At 57.0% G+C, this 17,553-nt stretch overlaps 1 protein-coding gene across 1 annotated transcript; it reads left to right on the plus strand.

Moving 5' to 3' along the window:
* Positions 1 to 13,360: 13,360 nt before the first annotated feature.
* On the plus strand, positions 13,361 to 15,978 carry LOC142420345 (acrosin-like). The gene is made up of 5 exons (XM_075524193.1): positions 13,361 to 13,582; positions 13,899 to 14,099; positions 14,442 to 14,707; positions 14,988 to 15,133; positions 15,613 to 15,978. The coding sequence occupies exons 1-5, from the start codon at positions 13,497 to 13,499 to the stop codon at positions 15,976 to 15,978; spliced, it is 1,065 nt and encodes a 354-aa protein (XP_075380308.1). The 5' UTR covers positions 13,361 to 13,496.
* The last annotated feature ends 1,575 nt before the right edge of the window (positions 15,979 to 17,553 follow it).

The following is a 17,553-nucleotide window of genomic DNA, read 5'->3' on the forward strand; positions in this document are numbered from 1 at the left end:
GGAGGTGGCTGGGGCTGTGCTGCAGACGTGGCATCGCAGGTGTGGGGAGGCTCCAGGAGACGTCTGACCTGCCGCGAGGGAGGCTGGGGCTCGATCCTCAGCTGCCACAACAGCTCCTTTTCTTCCCTTTCTGCCCCACAGAGCTCCCTGCTGCACCTCTGCTCTGGGTCACCCGGGGCTGCCACCTCCCCTGCTCCAGCTCCCCACAGCCACATGCTGCTCTGCGCTGGCTGCTGCTGCTGCTGCACTTCAGAGGCACCGCAGCTGCGTTTGGGGGCTTGGAGCGCTTTGGGTTCCAGTGTGAGCCCAAAGCACCAGAGGACTTGGCCTTTACCTTGTGGCAGGCCTTGCAAGTGCTTTCAAAGGGGTCTGGGTTCTGCCCAGGCCTCTCAAGTCAACGTTAACTCTGGTGCCTAATGACAGTCCCTTGACAGTGGCACTGGTAGCTCATTCCTTTCTCTCCTAAATTTCAATTATGTCAGGTTTGCCTTTTCTTGGTTTAGGCACCTTTCATGCAAAGATTCCCAGAGATTTTTTCATTCCCCTGCTACATACACAGAGTATGATTCCTGGAGGGCCACAGAAATGCAGCAGCAGCAGCGTCAGTCTCACCTGGGGTTTTTGAGAGGAAACACCCTCTTAGATAGCTGTCTTGAGCCTTTCTGGCAGCACATTGTACTTCTAAAACAGACACAACTGAAAAGCTCTGATGATCAGTGACCTAGCTGAGCAACGATCAAAAAAACGCCACTTTTTATCCCATGAAAGCCTAATAGTGACGCTTGTAGGAAAAACAGTGTCCCAATGAGTTCTCTTGTGCCAACCACAAAAACAGATTTTGGTATAAAAGAAGAGGCTTCTAATTAACTAAATAAAAACCTAAACACACAACAAAAGCAGACACTGATCTGCCTCCTCGGGGCAGGACAGTCAGAATATCACTTTGCTCTGTAAAGGACATCCTTTACATTAAAATGAGGAGCTCCTCCTTGTTGAACCACGAGGCAGTCAGTGCTCACTGGCTTCTGACGGCAGCCCAGCCTGGGAAACCTGGCTCAGACAAGCACTTGCACCACTTTGGTGCTTCTGGGGAGCATCCAGACTCCTCCTGCCTCTCAGGAAATGTCTGTAGATCCCAAACATGGTTCTCATCAAAAAAACAAAGACAGTGTTCATGGCAACCTACAGGGAATGAGAAGGTCTTAAGCTTCTGGAATAACAACTTGCATTTTATTACCCAAAAAAGCAGTAGAGGGTAAGCAGAGTCAGGCGACAAAGTTAACGTGGAGCCTCACAAAAACTGCTCCACCCTGGTGAGCCCCCATCTGCAGTACTGTGTCCAGTCTGGGGCTCCTGGATAAATACATAAAAAAAAGTCCCTGACACACAGAAGCAAATCAAGTGGAGGCCACCAAGATGATCAGGGGCTGGGAATACAGGATGCATGAGAGGTGGGGGGAGCTGGGTTTATTCAGCCTGGAGTAGCAAAGGCTTGTGGGGATCCTAACTGCTGCCTTCAGCTACCTAATAGGAGGGGGCAGAGAGGACAATGCCAGGTTCTTCTGAGAGGTGCATGGTGATAGGAGAAGAGGCAGTGGGCACACCTTAGAGCATAGGGAACTCCAACTGGGTACATGAGGGAGAAAAACTACCATGAGATGGCTCACGTACTGGAACAGGGACCAGAGAGGCTGTGGCATCTCCATCCCTGGAGATACTGGAAGCTCAACTAGAGGAGGACCTGAGCAACCTCTTCTAATTGAACCTGCTTGGAGCGGGAGGCTGGTCTAGAGACCTCCAAAGGTCCCTTCCCACCTACATCATTCTGTGATACACTTAGCAGCAGCTAACAGAGTTCTCAAGAAAACTTCAGATACTTTTCAGTGAAACCAAGTGGGCGAACACACGCTACTGCCCACAGCTAATACCGTCTGAAAGGAAAACCCTGTGAGAAAAGGAGAAGAAGACAGGGTCAGTATCCTAGAAGGTAACCGATGATATACCCAGGACCCCAGTCCCAGGACATGGCACCTTTTCTGCTTCACACTCCAGGTTTCTCATTGCACTCCACATCTTTGTGTAGGAGAAGAGAGGGCAGGACATGTCCCCAAAGGCTTGAGTCTGTTTGGAGGATAACTTTTGAGGGTCTGCTCGGCGCACAGAGCGGATGTCTGCTCTCCGCCTCATCCTGAGCGGTTCTAGCAATGCACAGACGGGCTGCCAGCTCTCCCCAGGCTGCTGGTGGTGGCTGTGGACCTCCCTCCCTCTGCAGTGTGTCCTGCGAGTGCCTTTCCAACTGCTGAGCTGGGGGAGTACACGCTGGGGGACAAGGCACCTGGTGAGGGCGGTGGAGGACAAAGGCCCAGGGGAAGTGTATTGCTGGAGTATTCAAAGCAGTGGCAGCAGGTGACAAACCTGTGTGGAAAGAAAAACAGAGCGTCCAACTTTCAGAGATTTTGGTGCACATAGGGACAGATTTCCAAGTCTCTCTGCAACTCTGACAATCCGCCAGGTAGGGTCAGTGTTTCCAAAGAGCTCATCTTCCCAGGAAAGAGAATTAGGATGGAAGGGACCTCTGGAAGTTGTCTGCTCCAACCCCCTTGTTCCAAAGCAGGGCCTTTTAGCTACGACATGAAACCATGGGTGATTGTCGTTCCCTTACACACACAGAGGGCTATTCATTATGATTACACCGGCTCTGGGCTCCCACACAGGGACTACATAAACGCAAACCCAAAGGACAGTCCCTGTCGCCAAGAGCTCACTCATAACTCAAGGACAGATACTCAGCTCTCTCTCCAACTCCAGTGTCCCTGAACACACAGCTCCTCTCCTCGCTCAGTCCGGTATACAGCATCAGGTATAGCAGCAGCATAGCCTGCCAAGGAAAAAAACAACTGCAGATCAAGTGGGCATTATGCAAGAAAATAATGCCAACATATTTGTCCAGAAACAGGAATGAATGCTCTCTCCAAGAGTCAGTCTCCCCAAGATGGTGCTCCACGAAATCTGTAGTCCCCTCGGATGCTGGTGGGAGCAAGCAAGGAAAATCTGAATGCCAAAACCCAAGGAGTTTCAGCTTCCAGCTGTAGAAAAGATTCCTGTTCATCTGTTACAGGAAAGCCAGTGTTATCTTTGCAGGGCGGGAAACAAAGCTTACCCCATGTACACTTAAGTGCGACATGAAGTCAGAGCGCAAATCTTGACAAAAACGGGGGTGCAGGGGGGGAAGGCCCGGCCTGGCCCCTTGGGAGCTCCGACTGTCCCCAGGGAGCACAAAGCCGGGCAGCTGCCCTTCCTCACGCTCCTGTCCAGCTCCTTCTGCCAGCTCCTCTGCTCTTCCCTGGAAAAGCGGGCACCGGGATCCTGAAACATCCCGGGGGCCGCGACGGGAAGACCCCCGCCAGGGACAGCCCCAGGCGGTGCTGCCCAGACCCACCCAGCCCCGCTGTCCTCCCGCGGCACCCACCCTCCCCCCAGCACACCCCTTCTCCCCCGTGGGCTGTCCCCGCGGCAGCTGCGGCAGGATCGCGCTGCTTTCCAGCCCCAGCGCGCGGGGCAGGGCTGCTCAACTGCAGCCCAAGGGGTCACGTCCTGCGGGCAGAGACCGGCAGGGACCCGGGAGGGAAACCGCCGCGTACATCGCACGGACAGGAGCAGCAGCAGCAGGAAAACGCTCCAGAGTTGTTCCACTTTCCGGGCAACCCCCGGCCACGCTTCACGCGTGGGATGTACCGTCCCGAGAGCGGAGCTAGCCCAGACGCGGCCGGCTAACGAGCCCGGCGGCAGGGACAGGCTGGCCAGCAGGGCTGAGCACAAGGCAAAGTCTGCCGGGGGTGCAGCCAAGGGCTGGCGCAGGCTTAGCCTTGGCTGGCACTTTATGCCTCTAGAGAGCGCCGGAATCACGAGAATCGGCTCAGTCCCTTTGCATCGCTGTCCTTGTCACCAGGGCAATGGCTGCCGGAGACACAGGGACCCCCCGGCTCGCTCCCCAGCCCCCCGCTCCCTGGCAGCGTCCCTCTCCATCTGCCCACCTACCCCTGCCGTGGGCAGGAGGTCTCCGGGCCCGTTCTCCCCGCCGGAGCGGAGCCGGACGCGGAGCTGCAGCGCCCTGTGCGCGGTGCCGACGGGCCGGTTCCTGCCCGCCATCACCTGCGGCTGCAGGAGCCGCACCGCGCCCGCAGGCAGCGCTGCCCGCCCCTGCCGCTGCGCCCCGACCGGCTCGGCTCGGCTCGGCTCGGCTCCGCTCGGCTCAGCTCGGCTCGGCTTAGCTGGACTCGGCTGGGCTCGTCACGGCTCGGCTCGGATGGACTCAGCTGGGCTCGTCACGGCTCGGCTCGGCTGGGCTCGGCTGAGCTCGTCTGGCCTCGGCTGAGCGCGGCTCAGCTCGGCTGGACTCGGCTGGGCTCGGCTCGGCTCGGCTCGGCTCCGCTCGGCTCGGCTCGGCTCGGCTTGGCTGGACTCGGCTGGGCTCGGCTGGGCTCGTCACGGCTCGGCTCGGATGGACTCAGCTGGGCTCGTCACGGCTCGGTTCGGCTGAGCTCGTCTGGCCTCGGCTGAGCTCGGCTCAGCTCGGCTCGGCTCGGCTGGACTCGGCTGGGCTCGGCTCGGCTCGGCTCGGCTCGGCTCGGCTCGGCTCGGCTTGGCTGGGCTCGGCTCGGCTCGGCTCGGCTCGGCTCGGCTCGGCTTGGCTGGACTCGGCTGGGCTCGGCTGGGCTCGTCACGGCTCGGCTCGGATGGACTCAGCTGGGCTCGTCACGGCTCGGCTCGGCTGGGCTCGGCTGAGCTCGTCTGGCCTCGGCTGAGCTCGGCTCGGCTGGGCTCGACTGGGCTCGGCTCGGCTCGACTGGGTTCGGCTCGACTGGGCTCGGCTCGGCTCGGCTCGGCTCAGCCGGGCTCAGCTGGGCTCGGCTGAGCTAGGCTGAGCTAGGCTGGGCTCGGCTCGACTCGGCTCGGCTCGGCTCGGCTCAGCCGGGCTTGGCTGGGCTCGGCTGAGCTAGGCTGAGCTAGGCTGGGCTCGGCTGGGCTCAGCACGGTGCCAAGGCGAACCGGTCAAGACGCTGGCCAAGCAGGAGGTCTCCTTAGGCGGGTCCCAGGACATCCTTACTAAGCTCAGCCAAAATTGGGTGGGCAGCAGCTGGCAGGGCAAAGAAACCCTGATGGGCGCAGGACAGAGACACGGCGCTAGCGACCTGCCCTTCCCAGCAAAGAGGAGTCGGCAAGGGCTGTCCCGGGCCTGATGTCCCAGGTCCACCCATGCACCTGCACCAAACAGGGTGGAAAAGGTACCTGGCTGCCCACCCCAAACGTGCCCCCTCGCAGGAGCTCCCCAGACCAAGCGGGTCCTGGCCGGGGACGCCCGGCTGCATCCAGACTCGGGGCACGCGGCATCTCCCATGGGAGACTTATAGTCGCCAATGAGCCCCACTGCTGGGAGTGTCCTGCTGGTGACACCCCACATCACGGGTGGGCAGTACGCACAGGCAGTGGGTCCTGCGTCTGGACTTGCAGCCCCATGGGGATTCCCTGAATAGCTTGTCATGTACATCCCTTTGCTTTGCTCTGGTACCACAGGGGTATTTGCTTTCCTGGGGGAAAATCGTAGTGACTCATAGTGTATATATATGTATATATATATATAAAATTTACATATATATATATATATCACAGAATCACAGAATCATACAGGTTGGAAAAGACCTTTAAGATCATTGAGTCCAACCGTAAACCTAACACTACCAAGACCACCACTACACCATGTCCCTAAGCACCTCATCCAAACGTCTTTTAAATACCTCCAGGGATGGCGACTCAACCACTGCCCTGGGCAGTCTGTTCCAATGCTTGATAACCCTTTCAGTGAAGTAAAATTTCCTAATATCCAGTCTAAACCTCCCCTGGAGCAACTTGAGGCCATTTCCTCTTGTCCTATCACTTGTTACATGGGAGAAGAGACCGACCCCCACCTCGCTACAACCTCCTTTCAGGTAGTTGTAGAGAGCGATGAGGTCTCCCCTCAGCCTCCTTTTCTCCAGGCTAAACAACCCCAGGTCCCTCAGCCGCTCCTCATCAGACTTCTGCTCCAGACCCTTCCCCAGCTCCGTTGCCCTTCTCTGGACACGCTCCAGCACCTCAATGTCTCTCTTGTAGTGGGGGGCCCAAAACTGAACACAGTATTCGAGGTGCGGCCTCACCAGTGCCGAGTACAGGGGCACGATCACTTGCCTAGTCCTGCTGGCTGCACTATTTTTGATACAAGCCAGGATGCCACTGGCTTTCTTGGCCACCTCGGCACACTGCTGGCTCATATTCAGTGGCTGTCAACCAACACTCCCAGGTCCTTCTCTGCTGGGCAGCTTTCCAGCCACTCTTCCCCAAACCTGTAGCGTTGCATGGGGTTGTTGTGACCCAAGTGCAGGACCTGGCACTGAGCCTTGTTGAACCTCATACAATTGGCCCCAGCCCATCGATCCAGCCTGTCCAGGTCCCTCTGCAGAGCCTTCCTACCCTCAAGCAGATCAACACTCCCGCACAACTTGGTGTCATCTGCAAACTTACTGAGGGTGCACTCAATCCCTTCGTCCAGATCATTGATAAAGATATTAAACAGGACTGGCCCCAACACAGAGCCCTGGGGGACACCACTTGGGACTGGCTGTCAACTGGAGTAAACTCCATTCCCCACCACTCCTTGGGCCCGGCCATCCAGCCAGTTCTTTACCCAGCGAAGAGTACACCCGTCCAAGCCATGAGCAGGCAGTTTCTCCAGGAGAATGCTGTGGGAAACCATGTCAAAGGCTTTACTGAAGTCTAGATAGACAACATGCACAGCCTTCCCCTCATCCATTAGGTGGGTCACCTTGTCGTAGAAGGAGATCAGGTTGGTCAAGCAGGACCTGCCTTTCCTAAACCCATGCTGGCTGGGCTTGATCCCTTGGTTATCCTCTACATGCCGTGTGATGGCACTCAGGATGATCTGCTCCATCAGCTTTCCCGGTACCGAGGTCAGGCTGACAGGCCTGTAGTTCCTCGGGTCCTCCTTCCGGCCCTTCTTGAAGATGGGTGTCACATTTGCTAATCTCCAGTCAGCAGGGACCTCCCCAGGTAGCCAGGACTGCTGGTAAATGATGGAAAGGGGCTCGGTGAGCACATCTGCCAGTTCCTTCAGTACTCTCGCGTGGATCTCATCAGGCCCCATAGACTTGTGAGTGTCTAAGTGGTGCAGCAGGTCACTCACCATTTCCCCCTGGATTATGGGGGCTCCATTCTGGTCCCCGTTCCTATCTTCCAATTCCGGGGGCTGGGTACCCAGAGAACAATTGGTCCTATTATTAAAGACTGAGGCAAAGAAGGCATTAAGTACCTCAGCCTTTTCCTCATCCTTGGTCACTGTGTTCCCTCCCCCGTCTACTAGGGGCTGGAGATTCTCCTTAGCTCTCCTTTTGCTGCTAATGTATTTGAAGAAGTATTTTTTGTTGTCTTTTACGGCAGTAGCCAGATTGAGCTCTAGCTCAGCTTTGGCCCTTCTAATTTTCTCTCTGCACAACCTCGCTACACCTTTGTAGTCCTCCTGAGTTGCCTGCCCCTTCTTCCAGAGGTCATAGACTCTCCTTTTTTTCCTGAGTTCTAGCCAAAGCTCTCTAGTCAGCCAGGCCAGTCTTCTTCCCTGCTGGCTCATCTTTCAGCACCTGGGGACAGCCTTTAGGACTTGCTCCTTGAAGAATGTCCAGCCTTCCTGGACTCCTTTGCCCATTAGGGCTGCCTCCCAGGGGACTCTGTCGACCAGTCTCCTAAACAGGCCGAAGTCTTCCCTCCAGAAGTCCAAGGTGGCAGTTCTGCTGACTCCCCTCCTCGCTTCTCCAAGTATCAAAAACTCTATCATTTCATGATCACTCTGCCCAAGACGGCCTCCAACCATCACATCGCTCACAAGTCTTTCCCTGTTCGTGAACAAATGTTCACATATGTATGTATTTGTTTTTACTAGTGGCTGTTTTGCAGCAGTTGTTTGTAATAAAGGGGCTGCAGGCAGAGGCTGGGGCTGCAGGCAGGGGCTGGGGGGCTGCAGGCAGGAGGACAGAGCTGGGGCAGGAGGACAGGTGCAGCCGCGCATCCCTGCCAGGGCTGCCATCACCACAGCCGGGCTACGTGTGGGGCCTGGCTGGGCACGGCCATTGGTTCATCTGTCCTTGGAGATGGGGCAGGGATGGATGGGGCTGATCTGCTCCCAGGGGCTGATCTGCTCCCGGGGACAGAGCTGCTGCCCTGGGAGCAGAGGCGGTACAGCTGGGACCCCCTTTCCCCATCTGGTGGGGAGGAGGAAGGGGGGAGCCGGGGTGCAGGACCATCCAGGTGGTGAGCGAGCTGAGCGCAGAGCTCGTGTTGGCCAAGTCCCACAGCGAGAACTGGGCTCCCATGGAGCAGTGGGAGGAGAGTGGGTCACAGCAGAAGCGGAGAGCTCCTCGCTGCATGGGGGCAGGGAGCGTGTAGGGCTTGCTCCGTGGGAGGCTGTCGAAGCACCAGCAGGGCCCGAGGGGCAGAAACGCCTGGCCAACAGGTCCGTGAGCGGGTCCCTGTGGGAGCAGGCAGAGGCGCAGCCCTCGGGCATCCCCAGAACGAGCTGGTGGGTGCCTCTGTGACTGGGTGCAAGGGGCCAGGCTCAAGCGCTCTCCCGGAGAGCAGCTCCTCCTGCTGCTGTCAGCACTGAGCAACCCTCTGGGCTGGACGTCAGCACGGCCATGGCAGCCCCTGCTGCTCCTTGGAGGAAAGGGCTGGATGCTGGCCAGGCTGCAGGAGGACAGAGGTGCTCCCCTCCCTCCCTGCAGCCCCTCCAGAGCCCCTGGGTACAGCCCAGCTTCTGCCCGCTGCTGCCGGGGACTGGGGCCTGGCAGGGTGGCAGGCATGGGGTGGCCCGCTGGGAAGTGGGGATCCAGAGAAGGGCCGGGCTCTGGCAACAGGCTCCTGTCCCATCCCTGCCTGTGGGGACAGGCCCTGGGAAACCCAGGCTGCCGGGTGGGCAGAGGCTGCCAGACTCCCCTGGAGCGCGCAGGGTGTGCAGGCGCAGACCTGGACCCAAGGAACAGCATCAGGCCTGGGCCGGTGGAATACGCTCTTGGGCTGTGACTGGGACAAATGAGACACAAACAGCAACTCTGGCAGAGGAGACCAACACTCTGCTTTTATTGCAAGCACAGCTGAGCAGCAAGTGGAGGCTCCTTCCTGACGGAGCATCATGCCTGCAGCATTTGCAAGCAGGTCATGTCTTGCACAGGGCAAAAGACCCCCAGGTGACCTAATGCATGGAGGTCCTCAAGGTTCCCCTGCCAACCTGGCACAGGGAAGAGAGGCAGTGGGATGGAGGGCAGAGCTGGTCCTGCAACAGCAAGGAATTGCTGGCCAGAAATCACCCCGAGGAGCCCTGGCAAGGTTCCATGCTCAATGCTGCAGAGGAAGGCGAAAAACCCCCGGGGACCTGTGCCAAATTGCCCAGGGGAAAATAATTCTTCCTGACCCCAGAACTGGCAATCGGCTGTTCCCTGAGCAAGACCTGCTGCCCAACCTCTGGGGCTGCCCTGGCTCCAGCGGACAGCAGCGCTGCCCAACCCCTTCCCACCCTACCACAGAGCCATCTCAGGGGCTACCAAGCATGGACACCTGATAGGTTTCTTCCTCTGGCAGTTCTCCCTAATCCCAGGTGCACACCAATGGCTCCTCCCAGACACCTGCCTGAGCTCTTGGGCCTCTTTTGGAAAAAAATATCTCCTTGGGGATCTACCTGAGACACCTCCGAGGCATCTACTGCAGTCTTTTGACCTCTGCTTTAGGGAGCAGAGATCCCGGGTAGCAGCCCCAGACTCCTCCAAGGGAGATGTTTGTTCTCTTTTCAACGAACCTCTTTCCTCTGGGATCCACCTGAGACTCCTCCCAGGCATCTCCCGGAGTCATCTGAGCTCTGCTTTAGGAGCAGCGATTCTGGGTAGCAGCCCCAGACTCCTCCAAGGAAGATATCCAAGATGTTTTTCTCTTTTCAAAGAAGCTCTTTCCTCTGAGATCCACCCGAGACTCCTCCCAGGCATCTCCTGGACACTTTTGAGCTCTACTTTACAGAGGAGAGATCCCAGGTAGCAGCCCCAGACTCCTCCAAGGAAGATACTCGAGATGTTTTTGTCTGATTTCAAAGAAGCTCTTCCCTCCGGGATCCAACTGAGACTCCTCCCAGGCATCTCCCGGAGTCTTTTGACCTCTGCTTTAGGAGCAGAGATCCCAGGTAGCAGCCCCAGACTCCTCCAAGGAAGATACCCAACAATTTGTTCTCTTTTAAAAGGAGGTCTTTCCTCCGGCATCCACCCGAGACTCCTCCCAGGCATCTCCCGGAGTCTTCTGAACTCTGCTTTAGGGACCAGAGGTCCTGGGTAGCAGCCCCATACTCTTCCAAGGAAGATATCCCAGATGTTTTTTTCTCTTTTCAAAGAAGGTCCTTCCTCTGGGATCCACCCAACCCTCCTCCCAGGCATATCCCAGAGTCATCTGAGTTCTGCTTTAAGGAGCAGAGATGCTGGGTAGCAGCCCCAGAGTCCTCCAAGGAAGATGCCCAAAAGGTTTTTTCTCTTTTCAAAGCACCTCTTTCCTCCAGGATCCACCCTAGACTCCTCCCAGGCATCCCCTGGACTCTTTTGACACCCTACTTTAGGAGCAGAGATCCCGGATAGTAGATATAGACTCCTCCAAGAAAGATACTCGAGAGGGGTGTTTTTTCTTTTCAAAGAAGGTCCTTCCTCTGAAATCCACCCAACCCTCCTAACAGGCATCTCCCGGAGTCTTTTGAGCTCTGCTTTAGGGAGCAGAGATCCCGGGTAGCAGCCCCAGAGTCCTCCAAGGAAAATACCTGAGATGTTTGTTCCCTTTTCAAAGAAACTCTTTCCTCCGGGATCAACTCAAGACTCCTCCCAGGCATCTCACGGAGTCTTTTGACCTCTGCTTTAAGGAGCAGAGATCCTGGGTAGCAGCCCCAGACTCCTCCAAGGAAGATATCCGAGATGTTTTTTTCTCTTTTCAGAGAAGGTCCTTCCTCTGGGATCCACCGGACGCTCCTCACAGGCATCTCCCGGACTCTTTTGACCTCTGCTTTCCAGAGCAGAACTCCCAGGTAGCAGCCCCAGACTCCTCCAAGGAAGGTACCTGAGAAGTTTTTTCTCTTTTCAAAGCAGCTCTTTCCTCCAAGATTCATACGAGACTCCTACCAGGCATATCCCAGAGTCGTTTGACCTCTGCTTTAGGAGCAGAGATCCTGGGTAGCATCCCCAGACTCCTCCAAGGAAGATACCCGAGGTGTTTTTTTCTCTTTTAAAAGAAGCACTTCCATCGAGGATCCACCCGAAACTCCTCCCAGCAATCCCCCAATGTCTATTCACCATTTGAGCCCCACCGTTTGAAAAGCCCCATGGGGACTGAAAGCCTTTGCAGCACCACTAGCTAGCACGTGCAACTCACTGAAGTGCGCACACAAATACAGGGCAGGGAGGGGCGCGTGCACCTAAACTGGGAGAGGAGTGGCTGGAGAGCAGCCCTGCAGAAAGGGATCTGGGGTGCTGGTCGGCAGCAGGCTCAATAGGAGTCAGCAGTGTGCCCTGGCAGCCGAGAGGACAAACCACATCCCGGGGTGCCTCAAACACAGTAGAACCAGCCGGCCAAGAGAGGCAATCATCCTGCTGCATTTAGCGTTGGTGCAGCCTCACTTTGAGTACTGAGTGCAGTGCTGGGCCCCACCATTTGAGAAGGATGTGAAGGTCCTCAAATGCGTCCAGAGGAGGGCAACAAAGCTGGTGACGGGGCCGGAAGGCATGTCCTCTGAGGAGCAGCTGAGGGCTCTGGGTTTGTCTCATTTGGAGAAAAGGAGGCCGAGGGGTGACCTCATTGCTCTCTGCAGCTTCCTGAGGAGGGGACGTGGAGAGGGAGGTGCTGATCTTTTTTCCCTGGGATCCAGGGACAGGATGCCTGGGAACGGTTCAAAGCTGTATCAGGGGAGGTTCAGACTTGACATTAGGAAGCATTTCTTTACTGAGAGGGTGGTCGAACCCTGGAAGAGCGCTTCCTGGAGAGGTGGTCCATGCCCCAAGCCTGTCAATGTTTAAGAGGCGTTTGGACAATGCCCTTAATAATAAGCTTTAACTTTTGGTCAGCCCTGAAGTGGTCACGCAGCTGGACTAGATGATCGCTGTAGGTCCCTTCCCACTCAAATATTCTATTCCGTTCCATTCCGTTCTATTCTATTCTATTCTGTTCTACCTGCACACGAGCCAGCATAGCCACATGGCTCAGGGGGGGGAGAGAGCTGCGGGAGAGGGCAGGGGGTGCCAGAAAAAGGCTGTCGTGCTCTGCCTGCCCCTGCTGGGTCTGTGCTCTTCACCAGTCCCCTGTGGCCTGTCCCTGCCGCCCCACAGTTCCCCTCCCAGCGCTCTTGGGGATACACGGCTCACGGCATTGCTCTCCTGGCTCCTGTCTGTGCTGGCTGCAGCCCTTGGGGAGGCAGCGGCAGGGACCGCAGGGACATACAAGCTCCGCTCCCACTCCACGGCCACTGCCTCAGCCTCAGCACCCAGGTCCAAGCACCAACTGCCCCAGCCCTGACCCCCAAGGACACAGGGGCTCCCACAGCCTGTTCCCTGGGAGCCTGCTCCAGGGAGCAATTCAGAGGGCTTTCTGGATGCCCCTGACTGCAGCCCTGGAGCTGTTTGAGGCCTTGCATGTCCCCACACCCACTGCAGGATGCACTGTCTGGGGGCACAGCTCACCCTCCCGCTCCAGGCAGGGTGGCAGAGCAACAAGCAGCATCAAGCAGCATCCCCAGTCCTACCAACTACTGCCCTTGTCAGTGTTGGCCCAGCACAGCAACATAACTCATAGACAGCAAGGACATGAAGCCTGCCAGAGGGTGTTGCTGTGGCTGACGTAGCCAGTGTAGTGTGGACTGTGCTGCATCTGCGTTTCACTGTGCTTTGTGCAGGAAGGTTGACACTGCTTGGGAATGCATGGCTTATTTGGCTTGCACATCGCTGCTTGCGTGCCACAGCTGTATCCAGGTTGGCTCTTCAACACCCAAACATGTCCATACTGCCTGTAGTAGTTATGTTCTCCGATGTCTGTTTTTTGGGCAGGACCTGGTGGCAAATGGCTGCAGAGAGCAGGGTGGCAGTGACCTTCCCAAAGAGGCTATGATGCCGCACTTGCTTCTTTCCTGCTAGCACACCCTCATCCCGCAAGCAGAGCATTCAGCGGGGGTCTGTCGGGGGTGTCCGCTCCCAGCTTCTGCCTCCCCTCCTGCTTGGAACCCCCCATTTTCCACCCCCCCCAAGAGGCCACCGTGCCCAGCACCCGGAACCAGCGACTCTGTGACATCAGCCCCGGAGCCAAGGGCACCGCAGGCAACGTGAGTACTGCGGGCACTACGTCGGCTGCTGCACTGGTGGTGACAAGCTCTCAGTCCTTGCAGCTGCCACATGCCGCTGGCAGTGATGAGTTTGCTCCCCCTCCTCGTCCTGCTGGCTGCGTGCTGGTCTGCACACGGCACATGGGACAGCTGTGGGTAAGTGGCCCAAGGCTCCGGGAGGGAGCTTGGGCAACCCTTATGGGGTTCACTGGAGGGTGCCTGCTTGTTCCCCGTGGCCACACCACAGCTTCCTGAACCCCATGCGGGAGCCTCATTTCCTTGCCAGCACCCCGGCTGCTGGCACAACTCATCTGTGGGGCTAAAGCAGAAACAAGGGCGGAGGGACGCATGCCCCATGGCGTTCCCTGGCCTTGCTGTCCATGCAACGCCTTGTGGGGAGGGAAGACGGCTGACCTTCAGCGTGAACAGCAGCAAGCCACTGAGCAGGACAGTAATGAGTTTCTGGTTACAGAGGGACCTGCGGGCTCCGGCCCATGGCTTCTCACTACGGCATGTGGCGCATCGTGGGTGGCAGAGATGCCCAGCCAGGGGCCTGGCCCTGGATCGTCAGCATCCAGGATCCCTGGGAAATAGGCACGGGGCATGTATGCGGAGGGTCCCTCATCAGCCCACAGTGGGTCCTCACAGCAGCCCACTGCTTCATCGAGGCCAGGTAAGGAAGACCAGGGAACGGGGATATCCCCACCCACAACACTAGCAGGTGCCCTGTCCGCAGCACCACGTGCTCCCCCCATCCCGTTTCCTTGCAGTACACCCAGCGCCTGGGCACTCCAGAGCCCAGCTGAGAGACTGCTCAGGAGAAGGCTGGGCTCCTGCCACTGCTTCCTAGCAGCCCCCAGCTCAACATTCCTTCTGCCTAAGGCATGCTAGGGCAGTCGCACCCTCCGAAGCGCTGCTTTCCTCTCTCTCCTGTGAAGCAGATGGCAGGGAACTGCTGGGCTGCTGCAGCACACGGCTCCGCTCCCTCTGACCCCTCTCTCCATCTGCCTTCCAGGCACATCACGATGTGGCGCGTGGTGATCGGGGCCACCCAGTTGACTCAGCTGGGCCCTGAGGCCCAAGTGCGCAATATTAAGCGGCTACTGGTTCACGAGCACTATCATAACATCTCGGGGAGGAACGACATTGCGTTGCTGGAATTGGACCAGCCTGTCCAGTGCAGCTACTACATACAGCTTGCCTGTGTGCCCGACGCCTCGCTGAGAGTGTCAGAGTTGACGGCCTGCTACATCAGTGGTTGGGGTTCCACCACTGCAAGATGTGAGTTCCCCAAAAGTACTTGTGTCCTGAGTGCAAGCTCGGCACACTGGGGAGACGGGCTGGGCTTCCTGACAGCAGAGACGAAAGCCAGAGTCAGGCTGCGGGGACGTACGCCTAGAGAGAGACAGGCCTGACCCATTACCCAAAGCAAGGCAGAAGGGAAACACCGGTGCAATGCCTCTCAAGATGCAAAGCCAAGCCCTAGGGAAGGGCTTCACCCAGACAGGGGAGGAGAACTGGCAATGAGCTGCTGCATGTTAATTCCTTTCTCTGCTCACAGCTGGGGGATCAACTGATGTCCTGCAGGAGGCCAAGGTCCGCCTCATTGATGTCAACCTCTGTAACAGCAGCCGGTGGTACAGAGGGGCCATCCACACCCACAACTTGTGTGCTGGCTATCCGCAGGGTGGCATCGACGCCTGCCAGGTAGGCGTCTACAAGTCAACCCCCAGCAGCACACGCAGCCCTGTCGCAACCGCCCACACATACCCCGGCGTGTGCTTTGCCTGGGCAAGTCACCCTCCCACCGCCGGGTCCCCACCGCTGTTGGGGCTCACCTCCCCTTCCCCATCTGCAGGTCCTTGCCCAGTGCCCCCCTTGTCCCAGAGGCCTGGGGCTCTGCCCAGAAAGCCCATCCAGCGCTCTTGGCAGCCCATGGGTCCAGATCCCAACCCTGGAACATCCACCTTCCACCCATCCAGGATCACTGTGCAGAGATGAGAGAGAGCCCTACCTTACAGGCCCATGACCCCTTCCTAGAAAAGCTTCTGTAGGCTCCAGCACCTGAGCAGAGCCTTTCTGTGCAGTGAATACAGCTCTGGCAGGTGCTGTGAGAGAGAAGGAGCCAGCCATACTGCTGACAGAGGCCACCCAACAACACCTTAATCCTCTCTCCTCCGCTGCAGGGTGACAGCGGTGGTCCTCTCGTGTGCAAAGATAAAGCCTACGACTACTTCTGGCTTGTTGGAGTGACCAGCTGGGGGAAAGGCTGCGCGAGAGCAAACCAGCCCGGAGTCTACACCTCCACTCAGCACTTCTATGACTGGATCCTGGTACAGATGGGACTGCGCCCAGCAGTAAGGGCTACTCCAACGTCACGGGCATGGAGTCATTTTCTCACCGCCTCAACCCCCTTTCAGAGGCCGAGGCCAAGGCCGATACCAACACAATCGGGCATGTTTAGCTCCTGCCCATTTCCACTCAGGAAGCTGGTGGAATTCTTTACTCGGGTGCAGGAACTCCTGCAGGGCCTAAGGGGAACAGAGGCTTGAGCAGCAGCACGAACAGGATCCAGTGCAGGCTACAGTGAACCACGACCACTTCCTTCTGGGACACTGCCTGCTGATCCAAAGGCAACCTCGGTGTCAAAGGCCAGCTCTGTCCTGCCCATGCTCCTCTGAGTGCACACAAATGCTGAAGTGGAGTTAGTTGTTGAAATAAAGTTGCCAGTTTTCACAGCTAGCCATGCTTCAGTCCCACTCAGTCTCCTGTGCAAGGCAGGGACTTCCATGCCCGACACCTGCAAAATGAGGCTGCAGGCAGTCGGGTAGGGCACAAAGGGAAAGAGTGACTCAAAAGGGCTGAAACCACACCTGGTCAGAGAGAAGGGTGCTCAGAGCCACCGTGGGGTGGAGAAGACCGGCACACTGAGGCTAGAAAGAGGATAGGAAAAAATTATGTGACATGCAGACAACTTTGCAGACAAATAAGACACACAAGCTGACGATTAAGGCCTGGGGTAAGCCTTAGCTAGCTGAACAGAGCGTGGGAAACTCCTGAGCATGACAAGAGAAATTGCTGACCATAGCAAAGAGAGTGAGAAGCTGACAGGAGTTACAGTGCCATGAGGAAGAGCCAGATTTCACGGGTAGTTAAGGGAGATTGATGTGAGAGGTGGCCACACTTCACAGGTAATTGAAGGAAGAGCTGGGGGCATTTTGGGGAGGGGAATCTGGCAGGGACAGCAGTACCCAGGGAACCGCCTCAGTAATGCCATGGAAGTCCAAGATGACCTAGCCAACAGCACCTGAAACACCAAATCTGTTCACAGATGTAGCAAACTTGGGAGCAAGGAGGAAAAAATAACAGGGGGTAGGTCCCTCATTTGGGAGGAGACAAGGGCAGAGAAGGGGAGGAGTCAAGGAAGATGACGGGGATGTACAAGCATGGAAAATGGCAAGAAGAGGGGGTAAAGAGGGGGAGCTAGTCACCCATAAGCAAACTGCCGGTTGGTTTGCTTGTTTGACTGAGCCCTGTACCTAATCACCACTCTACATCCTACCTTCTTTTTGAGAGTGATTCCAAATCCCTTTCTGTGTGGCCCCGCTCGGGGAGGGGGGGGGGGGGCGGGTCCAGAGGCCTGGCTGCTAGCAATGGCAGAAGGGAACACAGGTCATAGGAAGCCAGCAGTTAGAAACACCGAGTGTCTAGGGCCAGCTACTGGTGGGAGTGCTGTGTGCGTGTGCAATTCACTAGTGAACTTGAAGCTGGACTAGCTCACGAGCAAGAGGAGATACTGATCTGGAAAGAGCCAAGGTCTGTGCCAATTAGTGGGTAAGTAGCTTGACATCCAGCCATGGATTTTAATTGAACTTAATTCCCACGCTAATATTTAAGGGACCCATGAACATGCTGCGAATGTTGAACATGCACCTTGTGAATCTAGGGAGTGAGGGGTGTGTATGTTTCACTACTGAACATCAGTCCTGGTCAGGTGGAGAGGAAGACAAGGACTGGGTTCCCCGAGCTGGCCAGGCCATGCAAGGCCCTCTCCTAGCCACTCTCCAGGTATATATACTCTCCAGCAGTGTATATGTTCCCACTAGCATTGCCACCCTCAGGCAATG

This window comes from Mycteria americana, chromosome 24 (assembly GCF_035582795.1).
Source record: "Mycteria americana isolate JAX WOST 10 ecotype Jacksonville Zoo and Gardens chromosome 24, USCA_MyAme_1.0, whole genome shotgun sequence".
Classification (NCBI taxonomy): Eukaryota; Metazoa; Chordata; class Aves; order Ciconiiformes; family Ciconiidae; genus Mycteria; species Mycteria americana.

Bases quoted from the DNA above. Each gene is read 5' to 3' on its own strand.
- LOC142420345 (XM_075524193.1), top strand. From the start codon at position 13,497: ATGCCGCTGGCAGTGATGAGTTTGCTCCCCCTCCTCGTCCTGCTGGCT. The intron at 14,100-14,441 runs GTAAGGAAGACC...TCTGCCTTCCAG, and splicing joins CACTGCTTCATCGAGGCCAG to GCACATCACGATGTGGCGCG. The intron at 15,134-15,612 runs GTAGGCGTCTAC...CCTCCGCTGCAG, and splicing joins GTGGCATCGACGCCTGCCAG to GGTGACAGCGGTGGTCCTCT.